The following is a 20792-nucleotide window of genomic DNA, read 5'->3' as shown; positions in this document are numbered from 1 at the left end:
CTGAGCTGTGTAGTTAGATCTGTAAAGCGTTGTCTCTGAAAATGGCACATACTACAACTGAAGAGTAGGCTCTGAGGGAGGCTCTCTGGAGGCATGGGTCTGCATCAGGCTCATAACAACGGGAATTAGGCTGGCATTCTCAACCACATTTAACTAAAAATAATTTTGTTAATTAGATAGGATATAAAACCGTGAAAATGAAAAACGTTTTTTTCGCCATATTGTAGTATGCGCAATTGGTATATCTGTTGTACTTATTTTGAAAACACATGTAATTAACTGTATTAATAATCCGAAATAAACTGTTCTTTAAAACATCACAGAAGATAGCAGTGAACATACTGAAACCATTACTGGGTCACAAATGTGATAGAATGGTGCCATCTAGTGGATACTTTTTGCTGGTTTACAACAATTACTAAATACTGTCTAAATGTCTCGCCTTTAAAATAAGTGACTAGCGAGTACTGTACTTCAAACATGTAGCGTTCTGGTGACGTCACACGAGTCACCCTGGAAAAAGAAAACGGCAATAAAACAATGAGGCTTATTTGTTTTTGGCACTTTGTGACATGGTATTGTAGCTACTGGTTTTATGAAGATTATTAAAAAGATGTTTAAAATCTTTAGAATTAAGCAGTTTTTTTAGGGAGTTTGTGGGGATGACTGCATCAGGGCAGTGTAGGATACACCTGATTGGGCTGAGGTTAGTGTCTGGATCTGTAGTAAGTCATGTATTTCGTTTGAACTGATTGGTAGATCTGTCTGAATTATTTTTTACTAGGATTCCTGACATTATCAAGAACCCCCTTTTCTTGTGTTTCTTAGTTAGATATTTCATGTCAGTTTGTCTTGATCTTTACAATTGATTTGCTCATGTGGCAAATGCATTGCAATGCACTGAAATGATTACTTTCACACACTTTATGTGTTTTTGGGAGGCTGTGTGGTCCAGTGGTTAAAGAAAAGGGCTTGTAACCAGGAGGTCCCCGGTTCAAATCTCACCTCAGCCACTGACTCATTGTGTGACCCTGAGCAAGTCACTTAACCTCCTTGTGCTCCGTCTTTCGGGTGAGATGTAGTTGTAAGTGACTCTGCAGCTGATGCATAGTTCACACACCCTAGTCTCTGTAAGTCACCTTGGATAAAGGTGTCTGCTAAATAAAATGTATGAGTTAACTTCTTCAGTATAGTTGCAAAGCTCAAATAATATTTATGTTATTGCACAATATTTATATTCATCTTCTTATTAACAAAAGTACTGTTTCTGGAGCACTCATGCATATTTGGCATGCTTGTTAAAGATTAGCAGTAAACTATGTCAGAAATTCCACCTTGTTCAGGCTTGCTCAGCCCCAGAGGCTTAATATGCTGGTGACTTTATTAAATATGCAAATATTCTCAAGTTCAGAAACACTGTTCAATTCTATTAAGCTAGTAGTCGTGCCCCTCCACTACATACTCAGTGCTGCATTGACTGTCTGTCCAGCAGCCACCTGCTCATAGTTCTGCATTAGCCTGTAACCCAGACTGATTTCTTAGTGACCATTCAGGGCATGCTTTCTTTTTGGGGTGAATGTTTGTGAGTAAAAAGTTGAAAAAAAGTAATTGTCTAGTTGATTTACCAATGATTTGTGAATAAGAAAAAAAATCCAAACAATTGTGATGACATGGGGTACAGCAAAGATGATGTGTTTCTTGTGAACACTGCAGGAGTCCTGTAACTCTTTAATTGCAGTTGATAACCACAGTATTTCTATTCTGCTATTCTGATATTTTGCCATACAGTAGAAACTCAAAGTTATGAACCCCTCTCTAACAAAGTGACCGGTTAGCCAAACACACAACTTGAAACCAGACAAGGGGCAGCTGTAAGACTATTTCATATCCTCCATTCACTATGTGTTTGCAAAACAAGAAAGTCCAGGTGGATCAAGCATTAAAAAAATGTTTAAAAAATGAAGATGTGTTTATATGTTTTAGAGTTGTGAATTCACACATTCGGGGTTGGTATGAAATTCTTTCCCAAGTACATTAATCATTTGTCATAAATCAGTTCTTTATTCAAACCTGACGAGATCCGGGTACTTGGGGTATAGCTGCCTTCATGCTCTTTTGCACCTCAGCCAGAACAAAAGCATAAGTGCTTGATTGTCCGATATTGCAGGCGGTCCTGCAGCTGTCAGTGTGAAATGAAATGGCCATCTGTTTGTGGATTTGGAACAGGAAAAGAACTGACCAACTGTCTCTGTTGCACCAGGAGATCTTGAACTGACACCCGAACAAGGAGCTCTTTCTTCAGCCAACAATGTGGAACTGATGCTGCAGATTATATAAAGCCCTATAGTGAGTGGGGTGGGGTTGTTCTTTCCAAGCGCTTCAGAGATCTATTACTGGCACAACAGGTATTGGTTCTACTTTGTGTCTTTTAATAGATAGAAATAGAAGTTTTGCTGGTTTTGTATTGGTTGGCAAGCAACAATTGGCAAGCAACAATGCATTGGCATGTAAAAAGGGCAGTGGATAATATACAAATGTGTTTGTCAAGGTAAATACGTATTCCAAGGAAAAAGGTTATAGAAAAGTACATGGGGTGTGCAGGGTCTTAATAATAATAAACTGTGCACTAAAATACTTGACACAAAAACATATTTTGTTTAAAATTAATTTAATTTTTTAAAGCATTACCGGAAACCATAGGAAAACCAAGGTGTGTTACATTCCTCTGAAACAAACGATCCAGAATATCGTGTGACAGTCTCGTTGTCGTAATCTACCCGTTCAGTTTGGAGTGCTGCCTCTCCTGGAGGAAAGAGCCTTTCTTTCTCAAAAGTAAAGAAATCAATTAACGGTCAAAACAAAGAGCCATCTTCCAAATGGAAATAAACGTCTCTCCTGCTTCTTCATCAGGAGGCGCTTTCTCCTTTCTTTTCCTGCTCAATCGCTGTCAGAAAGAGAAAAGAAAATGTTACTCATGCTTCCCAAATAAATGGCAACGCAGTGGTAAAATAATGAATCGGTAATAATAACTATAAGAAGAAGAATGTAGGCCATTGTTTTGGTACTGAAAATGTTTTGTTGTACTGGTGGTGGAGCTGGTGTTTGGTATTGACAGTGTTTTGTTGTACTGGTCCTAGAGCTGGTGTCTGGTATTGACAGTGTTTTGTTGTACTGGTCCTAGAGCTGGTGTTTGGTTTTGACAGTGTTTTGTTGTGCTGGTTGTGGAGCTGGTGTTTGGTATTGACAGTGTTTTGTTGTGCTGGTGGTGGAGCTGGTGTTTGGTATTGACAGTGTTTTGTTGTGCTGGTGGTGGAGCTGGTGTTTGGTATTGACAGTGTTTTGTTGTGCTGGTGGTGGAGCTGGTGTTTGGTATTGACAGTGTTTTGTTGTGCTGGTGGTGGAGCTGGTGTTTGGTATTGACAGTGTTTTGTTGTGCTGGTTGTGGAGCTGGTGTTTGGTATTGACAGTGTTTTGTTGTGCTGGTGCTAGAGCTGGTGTTTGGTATTGACAGTGTTTTGTTGTGCTGGTGGTGGAGCTGGTGTTTGGTATTGACATTGTTTTGTTGTGCTGGTGGTGGAGCTGGTGTTTGGTTTTGACAGTGTTTTGTTGTGCTGGTGGTGGAGCTGGTGTTTGGTACTGATCGTGTTTTGTTGTGCTTGTGTACTGCTGGTAGAATTGGTTTTCAAAAATTGAGGTTAGCAGTCTTATCAGCCTTATTAAACATAAGAACGTAAGAACATAAGAAAGTTTACAAACAAGAGGAGGCCATTCGGCCCATCTTGCTCGTTTGGTTGTTAATAGCTTATTGATCCCAGAATTTCATCAAGCAGCTTCTTGAAGGATCCCAGGGTGTCAGCTTCAACAACATTACTAGGGAGCTGGTTCCAGACCCTCACAATTCTCTGTGTAAAAAACAAGTGACTCCTATTTTCTGTTCTGAATGCCCCTTTATCTAATCTCCATTTGAGACCCCTGGTCCTTGTTTCTTTTTTCAGATCAAAAAAGTCCCCTGGGTCGACATTGTCAATACCTTTTAGAATTTCGAATGCTTGAATCAGATCTCCGGGTAGTCTTCTTTGTTCAAGACTGAATAGATTCAATTATTTTAGCCTTTCTGCATACGACATGCCTTTTAAACCCGGGATAATTCTGGTCGCTCTTCTTTGCACTCTTTCTAGAGTATGGGCACTGGTCTCGCGACACCACTGTGTTTAATAAGACTGTAAAACACTGCAGTTTATACAAACATTATCATTCACCATGTATTATATAAGGAATAATGTACACCCAACTGTGCATAATAGGCTGTAATTCTGTTGAGGATTTCTGGTGACATATAAATCCAGAGAGTGCTAGCTTTAATCCAATCCAAATTATAGTAGACGATTATAGTAAGCTCTTTAATCCTTTGAATGGATAAACAAAAGTTGCTGAAGTAACATATGCTCAGTTACAATATTAATTCAACTATCATTTATTTTTAAATAAATAATTGTTATTGAGTCCATGTATTCATGGTCTCATGCTACTGTTACATTTAAACACATTCCATTAAATTGAAATTAGTATTATGATTGTAATAAAAAGAGATATTGTGCAACAATGAATGTGCCTTTGTTTTTAATGAAGAAGGTCGTTGCTGGTGAGGCTAGCAGTATCACAAGGTTTTCCAGGTTTGTAGTTTATGGCTTCCTGTAAAAATGATTTCTTGGTACATTGTAAACCTCATCCAGCTAGATCTGGTATTGTGGTTTCTATATCCCAGCCTTAAAAGCTGTTAGAGAGTGTCAGATGTAAGAAATAATCATCTTGAAATGACGCATCACTGCAGTAAGTATTATTGTGACTGATGCTTCCTAAAGGAAAGTGTCTGTGTGACACAGGGCTAGCATGTGCACAGTGTCTGTGTGACACAGGACTAGCATGTGTACAGTGTCTCTGTGACACAGGGCTAGCATGTGCACAGTGTCTGTGAGACACAGGACTAGCATGTATACAGTGTCTGTGTGACACAGGACTAGCATGTGTACAGTGTCTGTGTGACACAGGGCTTGCATGTGCACAGTGTCTGTGTGACACAGGGCTAGCATGTGACAGTGTCTGTGTGACACAGGGCTAGCATGTGCACAGTGTCTGTGTGACACAGGGCTAGCATGTGTACAGCATGTGTGTGACACAGGGCTAGCATGTGTACAGTGTCTGTGTGACACAGGGCTAGCATGTGTACAGTGTCTGTGTGACACAGGGCTAGCATGTGTACAGTGTGTGTGTGACACAGGGCTAGCATGTGTACAGTGTCTGTGTGACACAGGGCTAGCATGTGTACAATGTCTGTGTGACACAGGGCTAGCATGTGTACAATGTCTGTGTGACACAGGGCTAGCATGTGCACAGTGTCTCTGTGACACAGGACTAGCATGTGTACCCACGGCTCTACTTACTCTCCTTCGTAGGCAGGGGGTTCTTTTCTTTCGTCTCTGTCTTTTTCAGTTTGGCCTTGTCAAAGCCTTCAATTTCTGCCAGATCGGGTTTGTCAGACATTTTGGCTTTGAATGAAAACAACAAGAGCACACTGGTTAAACATCGACACCCACCATCTTAAAGAGCAGGCTGACAATTATACCAGGATCATTTACAGTAAATACATGCTTCTCCAAAAAGCCTCTCAGTAACCTGACCTGGTGTGTGCAGATCTCTTCTGCCATGTTGTCATAGAGAATTCATTAACCAGCCCTCCATCTCTGTTACAGGGCAGTACTGTATGTTGGTCAAATGGTTGTATTAAATCTTTTTTTGTAGGTGGTTTCCTGATTGGGAAAGTCATATAAACCTTTCTACAATTGCAATGCTACTCAATTATTTAAACGCTCCCTGGTCCCAATTCGGGTTATGATACAACAGCTTTCACTCAGGAAGGAGTCTCGGACAGGGTTTATCAAACAGGGCGTTGCAGAGAACTGCTGCTATAGGGTTATACTCTTATAAAACATTACTATTGGTTACAAAGCTGCACTTTTAACATTGCAGAAATGCAACAGACTTCTAAATGAAATAGGGAATCGCAAGACAAGCTATTCTCTTTTGATGTATTTCTAATACTTGCACATTTCTATCTTTTATTAAGTATGACCTTGTGTGCCAATGCAACAGTTGTCATGATGCTGACACCAGCACCTGTGCTGCTGTGCCCATCGATCAGGCCACGCAACACTGAAGCGATGGATTAGTCTGCAGCTTTCTGTGCACACCTTTCTGCCTATCCACATGGTATCCCTTCCTGCCTATCCACATGGTATCCCTTCCTGCCTATCCACATGGTATCCCTTCCTGCCTGTCCACATGGTATCCCTTCCTGCCTATCCACATGGGATCCCTTCCTGCCTGTCCACATGGGATCCCTTCCTGCCTGTCCACATGGTATCCCTTCCTGCCTATCCACATGGTATCCCTTCCTGCCTGTCCACATGGTATCCCTTCCTGCCTATCCACATGGTATCCCTTCCTGCCTGTCCACATGGTATCCCTTCCCCAGGATTAGCTATGGGTACACACATGTTCTCCCTAGAAAAAAAAAACATCACTATGTCAGCCTCAAAGTCTTTTTAAATGACATCTTTAACCTCTTGTGGTGGCTTTATTATCCTGATTACAATTTTATAGAAACAGCTACAGTTGCTGATGGTCCTCGTACGTGCTTATAAAGTAAACCATTCTTAAATATGGAAAATGGGTTTATTGGGGTCTATTTTAATGATCTCAGCTGTTGCAGATATAAATAATGCAGCTCTTTAATTCTGCATTCATCTAGCTGGGCTTCTCCCACTTATAACAATACTACAATAAAAATAAAAATAATAAATCAGGTTTATAAAATGCAGGGTTGACAGTATTAAGGTCTGACATGGTTTAGACCCACTGTATCTTTCAAAACATGGAAATGATATAACAGACCCATGTGATTTTCATCACCAGTAATGAATTGCACTTGGAGGCACTGCTGTCCTTTATCATAAATCACAGTCCCTTCGCTGGGAGGAAGGGAGTTGCCCAAATAACAGAACCAGAGCCTTTGTTTTCTCTGTCTAAACAAGGGGAATCCCTTTCTTATGACCTTGATTCCTTTTCCAGACATTGCTTAAAAACCGAGAATCCAAAGCATCCACTGATTTTTTTTATTTATTTATTATTTAAAAAAATTAATTAAAATGTTTGATTTTGATTTGTATATTTTTTTGCCTTCTGAAAGGATTTCATGGAAAAAAAAAAAACATTTCACAATACCATCTGCAGATTTCTCATCATATTATTTAACAAAAGAAATACTATTTTCCTATGTGCATTTGTTTGTTATAAAAGCATGAAAATAAAGCATCCACGTTTAAAAACTAGAACACAAAGCAGTGAAACACTCTTACCGTTTTGGTTGTTATTTCTCAAAGGGAGAGAGTCGGTGTGTGGTGCTTCTTGGGCGTGGGTTTAAGAGCTGCACATTGCTCTCCCCACCTCCCTTGGTATTAATATTCATGTCATGGAGAGGAGTGGCTTTCAGGAAATCTGCTCAGCCTGTGCTGCTGCATTCCTGGAGTAATCGGGAGGAGCAACTGCACTGGTGATCACACACAGAGGCATCCAGCGAGCTGCAATGCTGGGACACCATCTCAGTGTGGATGATCTCCCTTTCTGAAATCCTTGGTGATTCAATGCATGCTCTTTTTAATGCACAGAAAGGTGGATAGACTCAAATTATTTTAATATGCAAAGGCAGTTCCAAATCCATTACTGTGTACCAGATGTAATCAGAGCTGGTATTGGGGATAAGCGACATAGGCGGCTGCTTAGGGTGCCAAATAATGGGAGTGGGGAAAGAATAATGTGTGTGAATAATACTGTCCTGTGATAGTGATCAGTACAGGGATTGAATACATTAGAAGTGCAAACTAATGTATTCAATCCCTGTACTGCAGTTGTGAAGGCATTGTGTGCTGCATGAGCTATTAGAGTAGTACTGTACCTATAGCTCTAAGTAGTAATAGCAGCTATCTGTGTTCCTAATAATAATGACATTTTTTTTAACCATCTTTTTGATTGCCTTAAAATGCCTTGCACTTTGTAGTCTGTGTATAGTGTTCATGAAAGTCTGTTGGTGTGTTTGTAAGTAGCACTCTATGATCTGATGTATGGCTTCTTCAATACAGGTGGTGGTCATTGATCATTTATTGAAGGAGTGAACTGAACAGCAATTATTAAAATGAAAGGAGTTCAGCAGAATTATTTGTAGCTGTAAATGATCACTGATTTGAGGATCCTTCAGCTACGTCTGCTGTACTGTTTCCATGTACCTTCTGTGTTTGTGTGGGTTGTCTGTCCATCCCTGATCACTCGAGCAATTGTTTTATTGGCTTAGGTTACAACATGTTTTAGGAACCAGAATGAAACATTCTTTTCTAGAATTGTGATGTCATTAACCGATCATATTTCTGTATTTTTCTAGATTTGAGAAATTTTGGAAAGGCATCTGGAGGTGGTTTTGGCATTGTATCTTATAAAAAAAGGCACCCATGTTCAGAGATGTTCAGAGAAAAAACAGGATCCATTTGAAGTTGTTTTTCAAGAATAATTCTGCTAACCCCTCATTTCTGTTTTGTGCCTTGGGACCTTCCTGACTAATAGAAAGGGAGGTGATGCACACATTTACAGAGATGGGCATAAAACTGAATATCAAAGGCACAAAGACACTTTTGTTTTTCATTTTCCAAAGACTGATTTACATATTCACTGTAACGTAAAATCAAAGTGTTTTCTGATTTCAGTGCCAAACATCTGGTACCAGCATATTCAAGCCATGCAATTAAAGAGCTTTTCAATCTAAAGGAACTGATTTTTCTAAAGCAGGGTTACCTTTATACAGGCACATTAGATATTTTGTTTGGTAATTGGCTGAAATATCCCCCTTATTGTTTGTATGGTTGTGTGTGATTTGATTTGATTGGTATTACTCCCCCAAATAAATACTCTTTGTCATTACTTGCATAGTTCACCACTATTTACCAAATCTTAATTCACAATTGGCATTTCCCAACAACAAATACTGTCTTCATCAGCCAAGCAGTCTGTAATGTCGTTAAAATCTGAAAATGGTCTTCAAATCTGGAATGTCATGTTTATGTGTTCGACTGATCACGCAGCATAATGCATTATCTTTCCAGGTGCACCTATACATGCACAAGCCATTCAAATACAGACAATAATCTGTTTGTACAAACAGCAGTGTGAGATCTTCAAAAAAATGAGAGAGACTGTGTCGGCCTTCGGGTGAAGCATTCAACTAAGAAGACATGCACAGGAAGTGTGTGAAACCCCAACCTGGGTTTGAACAACAACGGAACAGTTCTTCTGCAGACTTTTGGGTCTCCATTTCTTCAAGGAACCATTGAGTATAATTTCAGTACCTTTCCCTTGTAGAATTAATGTAGTTGCAAACACAAAGTTGATAAAATAGTTATGTTAATTTGCGCTTTTAATGCATGTATGAAAAACCTCAGGGTTTGAACCTTGTTAAAAGTAACTATAAGCTGTTTAACTCCTTATTATATGAAGTGCTTGATTTGAAAGTATACTTCTGAATTCTTAATGAACACTTGTATTCCAGAATTATCTGTGACCCCTTACTAAAGAAATTGTATTTGAACAGGGTTATTTTTGCATATAAGCAATAGATGCAGAGGAGCTGTCTGTGTAGCTAAGCTAGGGAACTGCTAGCAGAGTGATGTCATCACATGCTAAAAAGTCTGTGCAGTCCAGACTGAGATTTATACAAAAGAGTTGATGTGTACTGTGTTGGAATGAAATGTTGAACCTATACTTAATGCTAGTAAAACAGTAGTATTTCACTTGTACTGTATTTAAAGGCATTTTGGGGGAACTATATATATATATATATATATATATATATATATATATATATATATATATATATATATATATATATCTCCAATGAATTAGTATTTAGTCTAACTGTATTGGAGTGTATGTGAACTGCTTCCTCACAATGATTTTCTAGGTTTTTCCTTTCTGTGTCATTAGTATCATTGTATAATAAACTGCTACTATATTTTAACCTACTTTGTTGTGGTTGAGGGTGTTTTGTGTGTTCATTGTAATTACTCAAAACCATTAAATAAAAATAATTATGAGGTTAATGAGGTTTTAATTAACATGAATGAATATTCAGATTATTTAATGAGTAACTAATAGATTATCTTTGTTTAGTCGGTGGTCTAATATGGTAATGGTCATATAATATTCATTCAGGTTAATTAACGCACTTAAATTTAATTGATTGTTTAAATGTATTATCCAACAAACGAATGTGATTAGCCCCGCATCAGGAAGTCACTATAATGAATGTCCTAGTATAAAGAGATGTGCATGATATTGAGGTATAATAATGATAAACCTTCAGGAACTGTTATATCCTTTGTTGTTTTATATTTAGGAGATGGAGACAGTCTCTAGTTCTAGAATCAATGTATTCTGCATATATCAAGCTCAGTCCTTCCAGGAAGGTATTCACTGCAGTCAGAGCAACAGGCACAGTAGGTGCTCGTATGTACAGTTCATGCATATACTTCACATAACTGAAATGAAACGTGGCATGAAGATTATTTAGCTAAGTTACTGAGAATAGCAGCGTCTGGGGATAGAGGGGATGGATTTTACTGACATGATTAACACTTATTTATTTAATCACTTCAGTAAGGTCCTTTTAACACCATTAAGTATGCCATCTCAACTGTCCGAATCATTTAGAATTCGTCCATTTCAGCTCCTCCAGCCATGTAGAAATTGAATGTCATTATTATTAGTATTATTCTTTAATGCAATAGGAAGGCTTGTTTTCAAACTCTTTGGGTCAAATTCTTTTGAAGGAACGAAACATTCCTGGGAACGTTAAGAATATCACTTGTATTATTGTGTGGTACGCATTATAACTTGAATCTAGACACACTGCCCTTGACTCAAATGTATTGCGTGGTCTAATCATTCATTACTAATGACTAATTATAGGTTACATTAAGTGGGAAGTCAGCTTATCAAGATGTGTGTTTTTTGTTTTTATATTACCCCCCCACACCCCCACAGAGAGTGGGGAGTCACTAAAACCGGAGCAGGAGTGACCTTTAGCTCCTCTACAGCCATCTGGTATTAGCCTTTCATTTCACATAATGGCAGTGTAGGTCACTGTGGAATTGAAAAGGTCAGTTAGATTTCAGATAGAAAATAGACATCGATTCCATGATTGCTTTACTCTGTAGCAGGGCCACGGGGGGTCTTGGTTTTAATGGATTCATATGTGTATGCATGGATATTCCCCACTACTGTAAAATGCACCAGTGCTGGGGCTCATCCTAGCGGGGTGGGTACCTCCATTGCCAGCAGTTTCTAGTCATAATTCCTCTGCATTCTTCACATAGAAATCAACCCCTTGGCTCTCTGAGATGCTGCAGTCCTGTTTATTTAAAGGTTACGATGACCAGCAGACTCCAATGCCTGCAGCAGGAGCCAGGCTCTGTGAAGCACAGGAAGTGAGACACCCGGGTTCCAAGTGCAGCCACCCCTTTAACAGCAGTGCCCCGTCTGTGGGGAAACATCCCAATACAAGTGTGTGAACTTCACCAGTATCCACATTTTCTCTTAAACTTCCCTTCCTTTTCATATTCTCGTTGCCTAGCAACACATGCAGCTGCTACAATTTAATTTATTTGCTGTGACTTAAAACATTTTCAAGCGTTTCCTTTTTTTGTCAGATGTGGGTGACAGTGAAAGCCACTAGGGGGCAATATATGCTTACATTTTTAAATCCAGAAGAAGAAATCCAGTCAGGATTTTCAAGGAAATTTAAGAAATGCATTGTATTTCTAACTTTTTTTTTTTTACATCACCTTTGAATTGGCTTGAATGCATACTTCATAAATGAGCTGAACCAGTTGAGGTAGTAATTTAATATTTCTAGGGTTTGTATAAACACTGCATCTCAGTGCTTTGGTGATCTTGACTTTGGCCTTATATGGCTGTAATATTGAGGTCGTTTTCTGCTGTATAGAGGTAATTTGTTTATATTTGCTTCACAGCTCTAGCCCATCGCTGGTTTCTATCATCGCTTGCGTCCAAAACTGATATGGACACAATGTAGGATCCATAATGCCTTCATAAAGGCTGAAGAACACTGTATAACTGTGTGCACAATCCTTCAGAATCACTTTGAAAACTGAATGCATGCATGCGAGTACTGTATTCTTACAACGTTGTCATAACATTTGTTACAAACCAAAAGTACTAGAATTGAAAAATCCCAGTGTTTCGAGTGTGGATTTCATCTATAAAGTCATTTTTCTTTCATTAGAGTAACACATGTTATGAGAACGTGTTACACATACTCCTATGCACGATAGTTTGGCTTTCAAAGTGGCTATGAAAGATAGTTATACAGTGTTATCTAGCCTTTGTGAAGGTCTTATAAATGCTACATAGGGTCCATGACTGATTCAGTAATGCAGTGCTTTAACACTTTGACAATGTGTTTTTACTGTATGTACACCAGCTGTATTCTATGATTCTCTCTAAAAGTTCCATTGCAGGTGGTCTCCAGTAAAAGCAATGAACCGTTTCACTGCCACATTCTTTTCAACTATTTAATCTCATACCACACCATTGTCCCAGAGGACAAATTACAGAAAGGTTTCAACCGTGCATGCAGTACAGTCATTCCATTTAAGTGAACAACCTGCCTTCATAGTGTCAAAGTCAATGTAACAATACGAAAGATTGGAGACCACTAGGGTCCAAGGTTAGCGTTATATCCAGATTTATTTGGGGAGAAAGTCCTAGCAAGTTTGTAATTAAACACACCCCAAAAAATAAAGAACCTCCATGAGTCTTACAGTATCCCACAACCCACTGCATAAAAAAAGAGTTAACTGACCTGAAGGCATTTCTTTGACTGACCATCTTGGAAGCAAGATCCCCTGCTTGTAAATGTCTGTGAGCTCAGCAATGTGCTTGCATTTTAAGTGTGTTTTCTTTTTTTGGCTGAACAGCTAGAAATGGTCAGTAGGGTTAACTGACCCCACGAATTGATCATTGCAATTCAAATATGTTTTTACATTGTTTTGTTACATTATGCATTTTATTTACAGCTAACTTACCACTGCATACAAATTATATACCGTGAAATGTGTTTTATTTGATGGATTTTAATTTACTGTAACATATCTTTTATGTAAAATAAAAATATACTGAAAGGGTTGTGGAAGACAGTAGCTGCATACACATCTGAATATAAATAATATATCCTAGAACTATGATTCAAATACAGTTGAATTCAGATAATCAATTAAATGTGACAAATGAAAGCCATTAAAAATCTCATTTAATAGCTACTTATTTTTTTTAATTGTCCTATTTTTGTCTTCACACCTTGTGATGCAGTACGGGTATTCTCTGTCACAAAATAGGAATAGAGGATGGGAATTTTAAAGCTACAGTATACATTGAGAACAAAACCTGCTTAAACCTTTCAGGAACATTTGTTACAATTAAGAGTTCCACATAATGTACATGCAGATGCCTATGACCGTCTTTTTAAAGTTGTCAGAGCTGTTTACTATCCAAGGAACAGAAAGGAGATACAGAAATAGAAAGGAAATGCCTCTCTTTGTGAATACAAACAGTATGAGAGCAACTAAAGAAAACGATACCACAGGCAGCCGGACAGAAAAAAAGACACAAGCTCCGGGAGATACAGGAAAGAGCTGTTGGCATGGCAACAGTGAGAGGAATGTTCAACACCACAAAGAGGAGAATGGCAGGAGACCATCAAGCATCTGTCTGCTAGAGAGGATGGTCCTGACTAATGGAATAATTTACAGAGGTAATACAAAAGGTCAAACACACTGAGAGCTTCCCACAATCACGCCCTCATTCCAGATGGCCTGTTAGATTGTGCTGATGTGGTGTTTATTGAAGTCAGAGTGGCTGCTTTTGAATTATGAATGTTTTGGATTATTGTGCAGAAAGGCTAGTGTTTTTGTTCCAGTGGAATCCACCTTGTGGTCTTTAGGAAATTATTAATCTCGTCAACCCCGAAGTGTAGAAAAAAAATGAATCCTGTTTTTATTTTTTTTTAATCCCCCACCCCTCTTTATATACACAGTATACGTAAAGTCCACAGAATATTAAACACCTGTCATCTGCAGAACATATCTTTTGTGTAGCCTGCACTGCCCCTCACACGACTGATTTGTTATATATATATATGGTTGTGGCAGGGTACACCCCACCCCTGTGTGTATTTTGTGTTATTTTGTTTTGTATTTGTTGTATTTTGATTTAAATGTATTGTTTTAAAACACAATGTTTTTGTATTGTTATTGTTTTACTGCATGGATGGGTTTAAAATCCCCCATCCAGCTAAAACTCATGCGTAATGTTGCCATCTCCCAATTAATCCAGTAATGAGCAATTGGGAGATGGCCACAGATGTAAAAGCGAAGCAGCCATTCCTGTTGGGTGGATGAGAGTGGGAGAGAGTTTGGAGAAAGGAGATGGAGAGACAGTAAGAGTTATACAACTAATATAGTTTATAGTTTTGTTTGTGTCAAAGTCTTTGTTGAAATACTTTTACAAATAAAGAATTAGGAGCGCATTTGCGACTCTCCTCTGCAGTACTTATTGCCTGTACTTCCTGGTCTGACGTTCCCACCAAGCCATCCATGCGACAATGGTTTCTCATGTCTGTAATCTATACAATCTGCATCTCCCTGGTGCAAGGAGTTTCAGTCTCAGAGGAATGGGCTCAGAAGTAATGGGTCATTTAGAAATGGTAATGTACATCTCCAGAACAATTTAAACATCTTGTATATCTGTCACATTCAATCACTTTCCAAGGCCCTATCAAAGGTGTCTTTATTTTTTTTGTCCAACTCCTGTATTGCTACCTGAAGACGGAGGTAGTTGCCATATTTAAAGAGCACATACATTCAAATTACATTTGACCATTTTCTTTTAGATATTGTGTAATATTGCTCAAGTGTTGTGGATCAAACATTGCAATTTTGTTTTCCAGATGACCTGGGAGTGTGCTGTAGGCTATCAAAGCTTCTTATCAAAGCAACACTAGTGTATGTCTTTCCAATCTCATTTACTGTTCAGTCTGGGTTGTACTTGTTAGATCAGAGAGGTAAGAACTGACAGAATCTGATTGTTTTTAGAGCAATGTCAACAAGGGTCAAGGGGTGCTACTGGTAACCATGGAGATAGCATTACTGGAATAAACAAATTCCACCAACTTCTATGACAAGCTGGGCTTTTCAAAACCACTCAAAGCACATTCCCAAGTCCAAAAGAAAAAAATACAAGTTCAATATACTATAGTGGACACCGCACAGAAACTAGGACCAGAGGACACAGCTGGAAATGACATGGAGACAGATATAAGGTAGGAGAGTGGTGAGGGTAAGGAAGGGGTTACCAAGCCATATTAGTGATGCTGAATCATTGGAATCCTTTAAGACCTGAGTCGACAAAGTTTTGGGATCTTAATGGATTATAGGAACCAGGCAAGTGATGGGCTAACTAAACTCTTCTTGCTTTGTAAATTTTTTTATGTTCTTACATAGTAAGTGTCCCGGGATTCAATAGCAGGGTTTAGTAGTGCTTATTGGGGCAGAACTTTTTGCCAGAGCTTTGCTGAAAAGCTCACGTGCCAGCCTTTACTGTGCCAACTGCCGCAATTTATTAATTCACTTTTCAAAAGTGTTCCATTTCCAAACATTCAATTCTAGAAAGATAACTGGATTTGCTGTGCTTCATACAAGTAGAGAGATTTTAGTTCTGTATCATTTCAGATATATCCTCTCTGAAACTGCTGTTGTTGTGTTAGTATAAACTCTTTCTTACACTCCCACATTTTCAGATACCGCTGGTACTAAAGAAGGGTTTACACATGATGGACTCGTGAGTCTTCTGAATCTATTCTCAGGAGATGAGGATATTCGTCTCAGTGCTTGTATGGTTGCCAGATATCTTACAAATCCTCTGTTTACAGCAATCAAATGGGGAGGTTTAGCTTCCAAATCATTACAGCCAAACCAGAAATCCATTTCACTGATGAGATGCGACTCGCATGATATGGCATTGCATTTGGCAATTTACTGTAGTGTGAGTTAACAACAGGCTCCATTTATTAAGACGTTACATTGATAGCATACAAGCCTCACAATTAAGTAAACCAGCACTACACAATGGTGTGCATGTCCAGTGGCATCTCACCACAACATTTTTTATAGGTGTTCTTAAATGATTTGTTTGAGAATAAATTCCCTTCCCAAAAGGAATGGAAGGGAGGGAGCTAATCAGGGTCTGTGGAATCAGACAATAACTAAATTGCCTTCTTAAAGAAGGGGCATTTATTCCATAACACATTTTCATGAATATAACATTTGTCACATTGTACACTTCTATAAAATTACTGAAGAAACACTATCATTTACAAGCTAATAGTGTTACCAAATATACTATAGTTTGTGTGTACTCTATGGGAGTCGAAAAGTTTTGAAAAAACATATATGCATTATAGATACACAGATAGAAAACTTAACATGGAACAATTATGAACTGTTTAAGAACACTGTTCATCAGTTGTGCAACTCTGTTATACACTATGCAGTAGAGTCTAATTCAACTTTTTTTGTATCAAACATGTTGCATTTTTAAACAATATATTTTAAAGACTTCGATAGATTTTGTCTATTCAGTTCAGAGAGCAACACTTTATTTTTTTTTGTGAAGACTGCTGCGTCACCATTTTTAACTTTCACTAGTCTTGTACTGCTTAAAGGTACTGTCATGATTAACACCAAGGTACAAATGATTCCTTGCTGGTTTTGTGTTTTGTGGCACTGACAGAAATTCATGCACTCTGAGCTTGAAACAAGCTCCATAAGGGGAAAGGTGTTCAATAAACCATGAATATAAATGTACAAAAAGCAGGTGGATTATGTAACAGATTTAAAATATGACTGAGATCTAAAACTAGGCCTGCAGTGTACACTCCTCTACCATACCAGGGGCAGTTACCATAGTGATTGTTGCTATGTGGTTGTAAACAAATATATTTACAATTTAAAAGCATATTTTGGATCTATTTTTTATTTATGTACATGAAAGACACACCTAGTTGTGTGGCTGGCATTATCCTTGACTAAACCTTGACTTTCATTGTTTTCGAGACTGATTTTGTTTCTCTTCATATAAAATGTACTTTTGTAAAATATTGTAACTAATAGCAGTTAGGGTGTATTTTATTGTATTTATTTATTCCATAATACTGCACTTTGTGCTGTCTCAGGCTCTTCATTAAAATAATATAAATAAAATATAAAATAATAAAATAATTAAAACCTGTTAAATGCGCAACAGGTTGGCGGTAAAGACTTTGCTACTCCATGCGATTTTAATATTCAATTTATTTGTTGTTTAAGACCAGTAGGAGCACATCCTGACTTAAGTGCCTTCTGGAATGACCTTCCTACAGATGTCAGGACTGCCCAGTCCCTGACCATCTTCCGGCACCTCCTCAAGACTCACTTCTTCAGACAGCACCTGTAGAACTCCTCTTTTCCCTCTGGACACTTATCACACTTATGCATTTTGTCATATACTTGTACTTGCTAGAACCAGAGTCATTGTATTTTATCTTGCTCTTAATTTTATTAATACTTGTACTGTGGTTCTTGAAATGTATTTTTGTTTAATACTGTAAGTTGCACTGGATAAGGGTGTCTGCTAAGAAATAAATAAATAAATAAATAAATAATAAGTGTAACAGGGGTGGAGACATCTAGGAGAGTAAGCAGACAAGCTGTGTGTTGATCATGTTTAACTGGATTTACCAGGGAATCAGAAAGAGGAATGTCATGTTCTCCTTCAAATGTATGTCCAGTAATTATTATTATTTGTTTATTTAGCAGACGCCTTTATCCAAGGCGACTTACAGAGACTAGGGTGTGTGAACTATGCATCAGCTGCAGAGTCACTTACAACTACGTCTCACCCGAAAGACAGAGCACAAGGAGGTTAAGTGACCTGCTCAGGGTCACACAATGAGTCAGTAGCTGACGTGGCATTTGAACCGGGGACCTCCTGGTTACAAGCCCTTTTCTTTAACCACTGGACCACACAACCTCCTATATCTCACTAGTCACTCCTGCGACCGACACACAGTTCATCTGGGTCAGATGTAATCCGTACAAGATGAAATGCCTTGGAAGAGCAATTCAGACCCCTTCTATACCATGAAGCAGTGTTCACAAAACATGCTGAGCGTACTGGATAAGAATCACACAGGGTAGTGGTCAAAAAGACCAGGTCTTGATAACCCGTAGCCTTCAATTCCTTACGGTGTAAAGCAAAATAAATCTCAATTACTGTAAGATGACGGCCCTAACAGAATAGCAATATTAGGATTATGAGCTACAGCTTGGCAGTCCACACTTCTGCACTGCACAGTTTGACAATTAGTTGCAGCTTTTAATTTCCTTGTTACTAAATGGCCTGTTGGTAATGTCTTCCAGAAATGGATACCTCGGATAAGCCCAATTAAAAGCGCAGTAAGGAAGATCAAGTGGATTTTGCTTGTACTGGCGGAATGAGAGGTAATAGTATTTACTAATTTTGTTTACCTTAAAATGTACATATTTTCTTTCATGAAAAATATTTTGGTTGTATATATCAATTATTTATAAAAATGAATATCTCTGAAATGAATGTGTAGTCCAATATCAAAATATTTATTTTTATACCTGATCCAGTTGAAGTCTTCTCACTACCTTATTTAATTTGTTTGTGTGTGCGAGTTTATGTTTTGCTATGCACTAGATGGCGGTGGCGCTTACTAATATAAAGACACTTTGACTGATCTAGCCTACATTACAGATGTCTATGCCAGGCAACTACAACTGAAGAGCAACTTCTGAATTGAGATGAAAGCACCTTAAAAAACACAAGATTAGAGTCACTGCAATGAAAACACCATAAAAAAAGATAAAGGAACCGAAAAAACCCTCCATTTAATTTGAAGCTGTTACTGTTTTTGTATGCTCAGAAAGATATTCAGCAAAATGTCAATGTAAAAAGTGTTAGTATCTTAAATCTCCTGTTCCATATTACTTATAAACACCATGTGTGTTATAGTTTCATAAATTAGAGGACCATGTAATGAGCACCAAGATAACATATTGTTTTATAGTCTGAAAGTGAAACTCTTTCAAATTAACATCAGCAAGTCATTACAAATGCATCTGTTTCTGGGAATTGCAGTGTTCTGAAATGATGCTGTCTTCATTTAGCAACAAGAAAAGCAGAACACAACAAATTTGTAGCATAGTTCCTTAATTACAGCGTATTAAATTGCCATCATCATATAGTCAATTAACACAGCTCTGCTGTAGTTAAAATGGACTGGTTTGAGATTATAGCACATGCAGGTACGTTGTATATGCAAATCAGCTCAGGCTCAGTGGCTAACTTCACAAGATTGAGTGTTGCTTTTGCATTAATGTTGTGCTTGTGAATTACTTGGAAATACAAAAAGAAAGAAAGAGCATAGTCGGTCAAAAAGCAGCCTCACCTACTCAAGCACATACACCATGCCCCATGCACAGAACTTAAGACTTGTGTATCCCACTATATCATTTTACACCTTTTACTTTGCATTATATTATACCCACCCTTTCAGCACTTTAGCACATGAATCAAGACCAGCTCTTGTAGAGACAAAATACTATTCTGGTTTGCAATGTGTCTTGGCTCCTAAACTCACAAACAGATCCAGGTTTGTAGCACAAAGCCTGAATCAACACATCATACATTTCCCCCCCCTCCAGGTCATAATTTCAAGTTTTATGTTTCACCAGCTTTATATATTTCCAATTCAAGTTAAAAATACTAATGTGAAAACATTGAAATTGGGAATGCACTAACCATTCTTTTTGTGTTGACGGTAATGGAATAGTTTGGAGTGGTATTGTGGACCCGGATCAGTTTAAACTGATAATATGATTTTGCTTGGTCGTTTATTCTTTGATCCAGTTCCCTGTGAAATTGGAAATTGCTTCAATGTTCTAGTATCTGCCAGGGAAAGGCAGCTCAGATTAGGTTTTTTTATTACTCTGTACTGATACATTTCTAGCAGCACAAGCAAATCAAGTCAAGGGTGTTTGAAGTAAGGGATAAACAACGAGAAGCATTGACTTCACTGTTTCATGAGCTGTTGGATTTGAGTTTTGCTCTTTTTTGTTCCACTTCAAACAGTTAAAATGTTTGTCTTTCTCATTGTGGGAATGTTCCTCGGAGTTTGAAATCCCACTTACAACAGACAAAAGCAGATAAAATTAGTCCTGGTACCGGTGAGTACCGGCAGAATTTCACCCCATATATAATATCTATCTATCTATCTATCTATCTATCTATCTATCTATCTATCTATCTATAATATATAAAAAATATAAAATTGTGCTTCAAATTAACACAGGAGCCTTTGTAATTTTTTTTTCAAAGAACTGCAATGCACAATTTCCAAGTGAGATAATGTCTGTTACTTTTGAACCTGGCAGTTAAAAAAAGTAGCACCCTATTGCTCAAAAAAGTAATCTGATTACAAGTAAGGTAAGTACTGTAACTAGTTCCCAATATGTTCACTGACCCAACATCTTACTTTAAAAATGAACAGCTCC

General features: G+C 38.0%; 1 protein-coding gene across 1 annotated transcript; it reads right to left on the bottom strand.

Moving 5' to 3' along the window:
* Window positions 1-2651: 2651 nt before the first annotated feature.
* Window positions 2652-7553, bottom strand: LOC117413066 (thymosin beta-12-like). The gene is made up of 3 exons (XM_034021802.3): window positions 7416-7553; window positions 5442-5546; window positions 2652-2944 (listed from the first exon to the last, which is right to left on the bottom strand). Exons 2-3 carry the CDS (start codon window positions 5539-5541, stop codon window positions 2907-2909), a joined length of 138 nt encoding a protein of 45 aa, XP_033877693.1. The 5' UTR covers window positions 5542-5546; window positions 7416-7553; the 3' UTR covers window positions 2652-2906.
* Between the last annotated feature and the right edge of the window lie 13239 nt (window positions 7554-20792).

Source organism: Acipenser ruthenus, chromosome 23, assembly GCF_902713425.1.
Source record: "Acipenser ruthenus chromosome 23, fAciRut3.2 maternal haplotype, whole genome shotgun sequence".
NCBI lineage: Eukaryota > Metazoa > Chordata > Actinopteri > Acipenseriformes > Acipenseridae > Acipenser > Acipenser ruthenus.
Note: the sequence above shows the minus strand (reverse complement) of the source record. Positions and strands in the feature narration are given on the sequence as shown.

Coding starts and splice junctions, on each gene's coding strand:
- LOC117413066 (XM_034021802.3), bottom strand. CDS start 5,541: ATGTCTGACAAACCCGATCTGGCAGAAATTGAAGGCTTTGACAAGGCC. Junction 2,945..5,441: donor CCCCCTGCCTACGAAGGAGA/GTAAGTAGAGCC, acceptor TCTTTCTGACAG/CGATTGAGCAGGAAAAGAAA.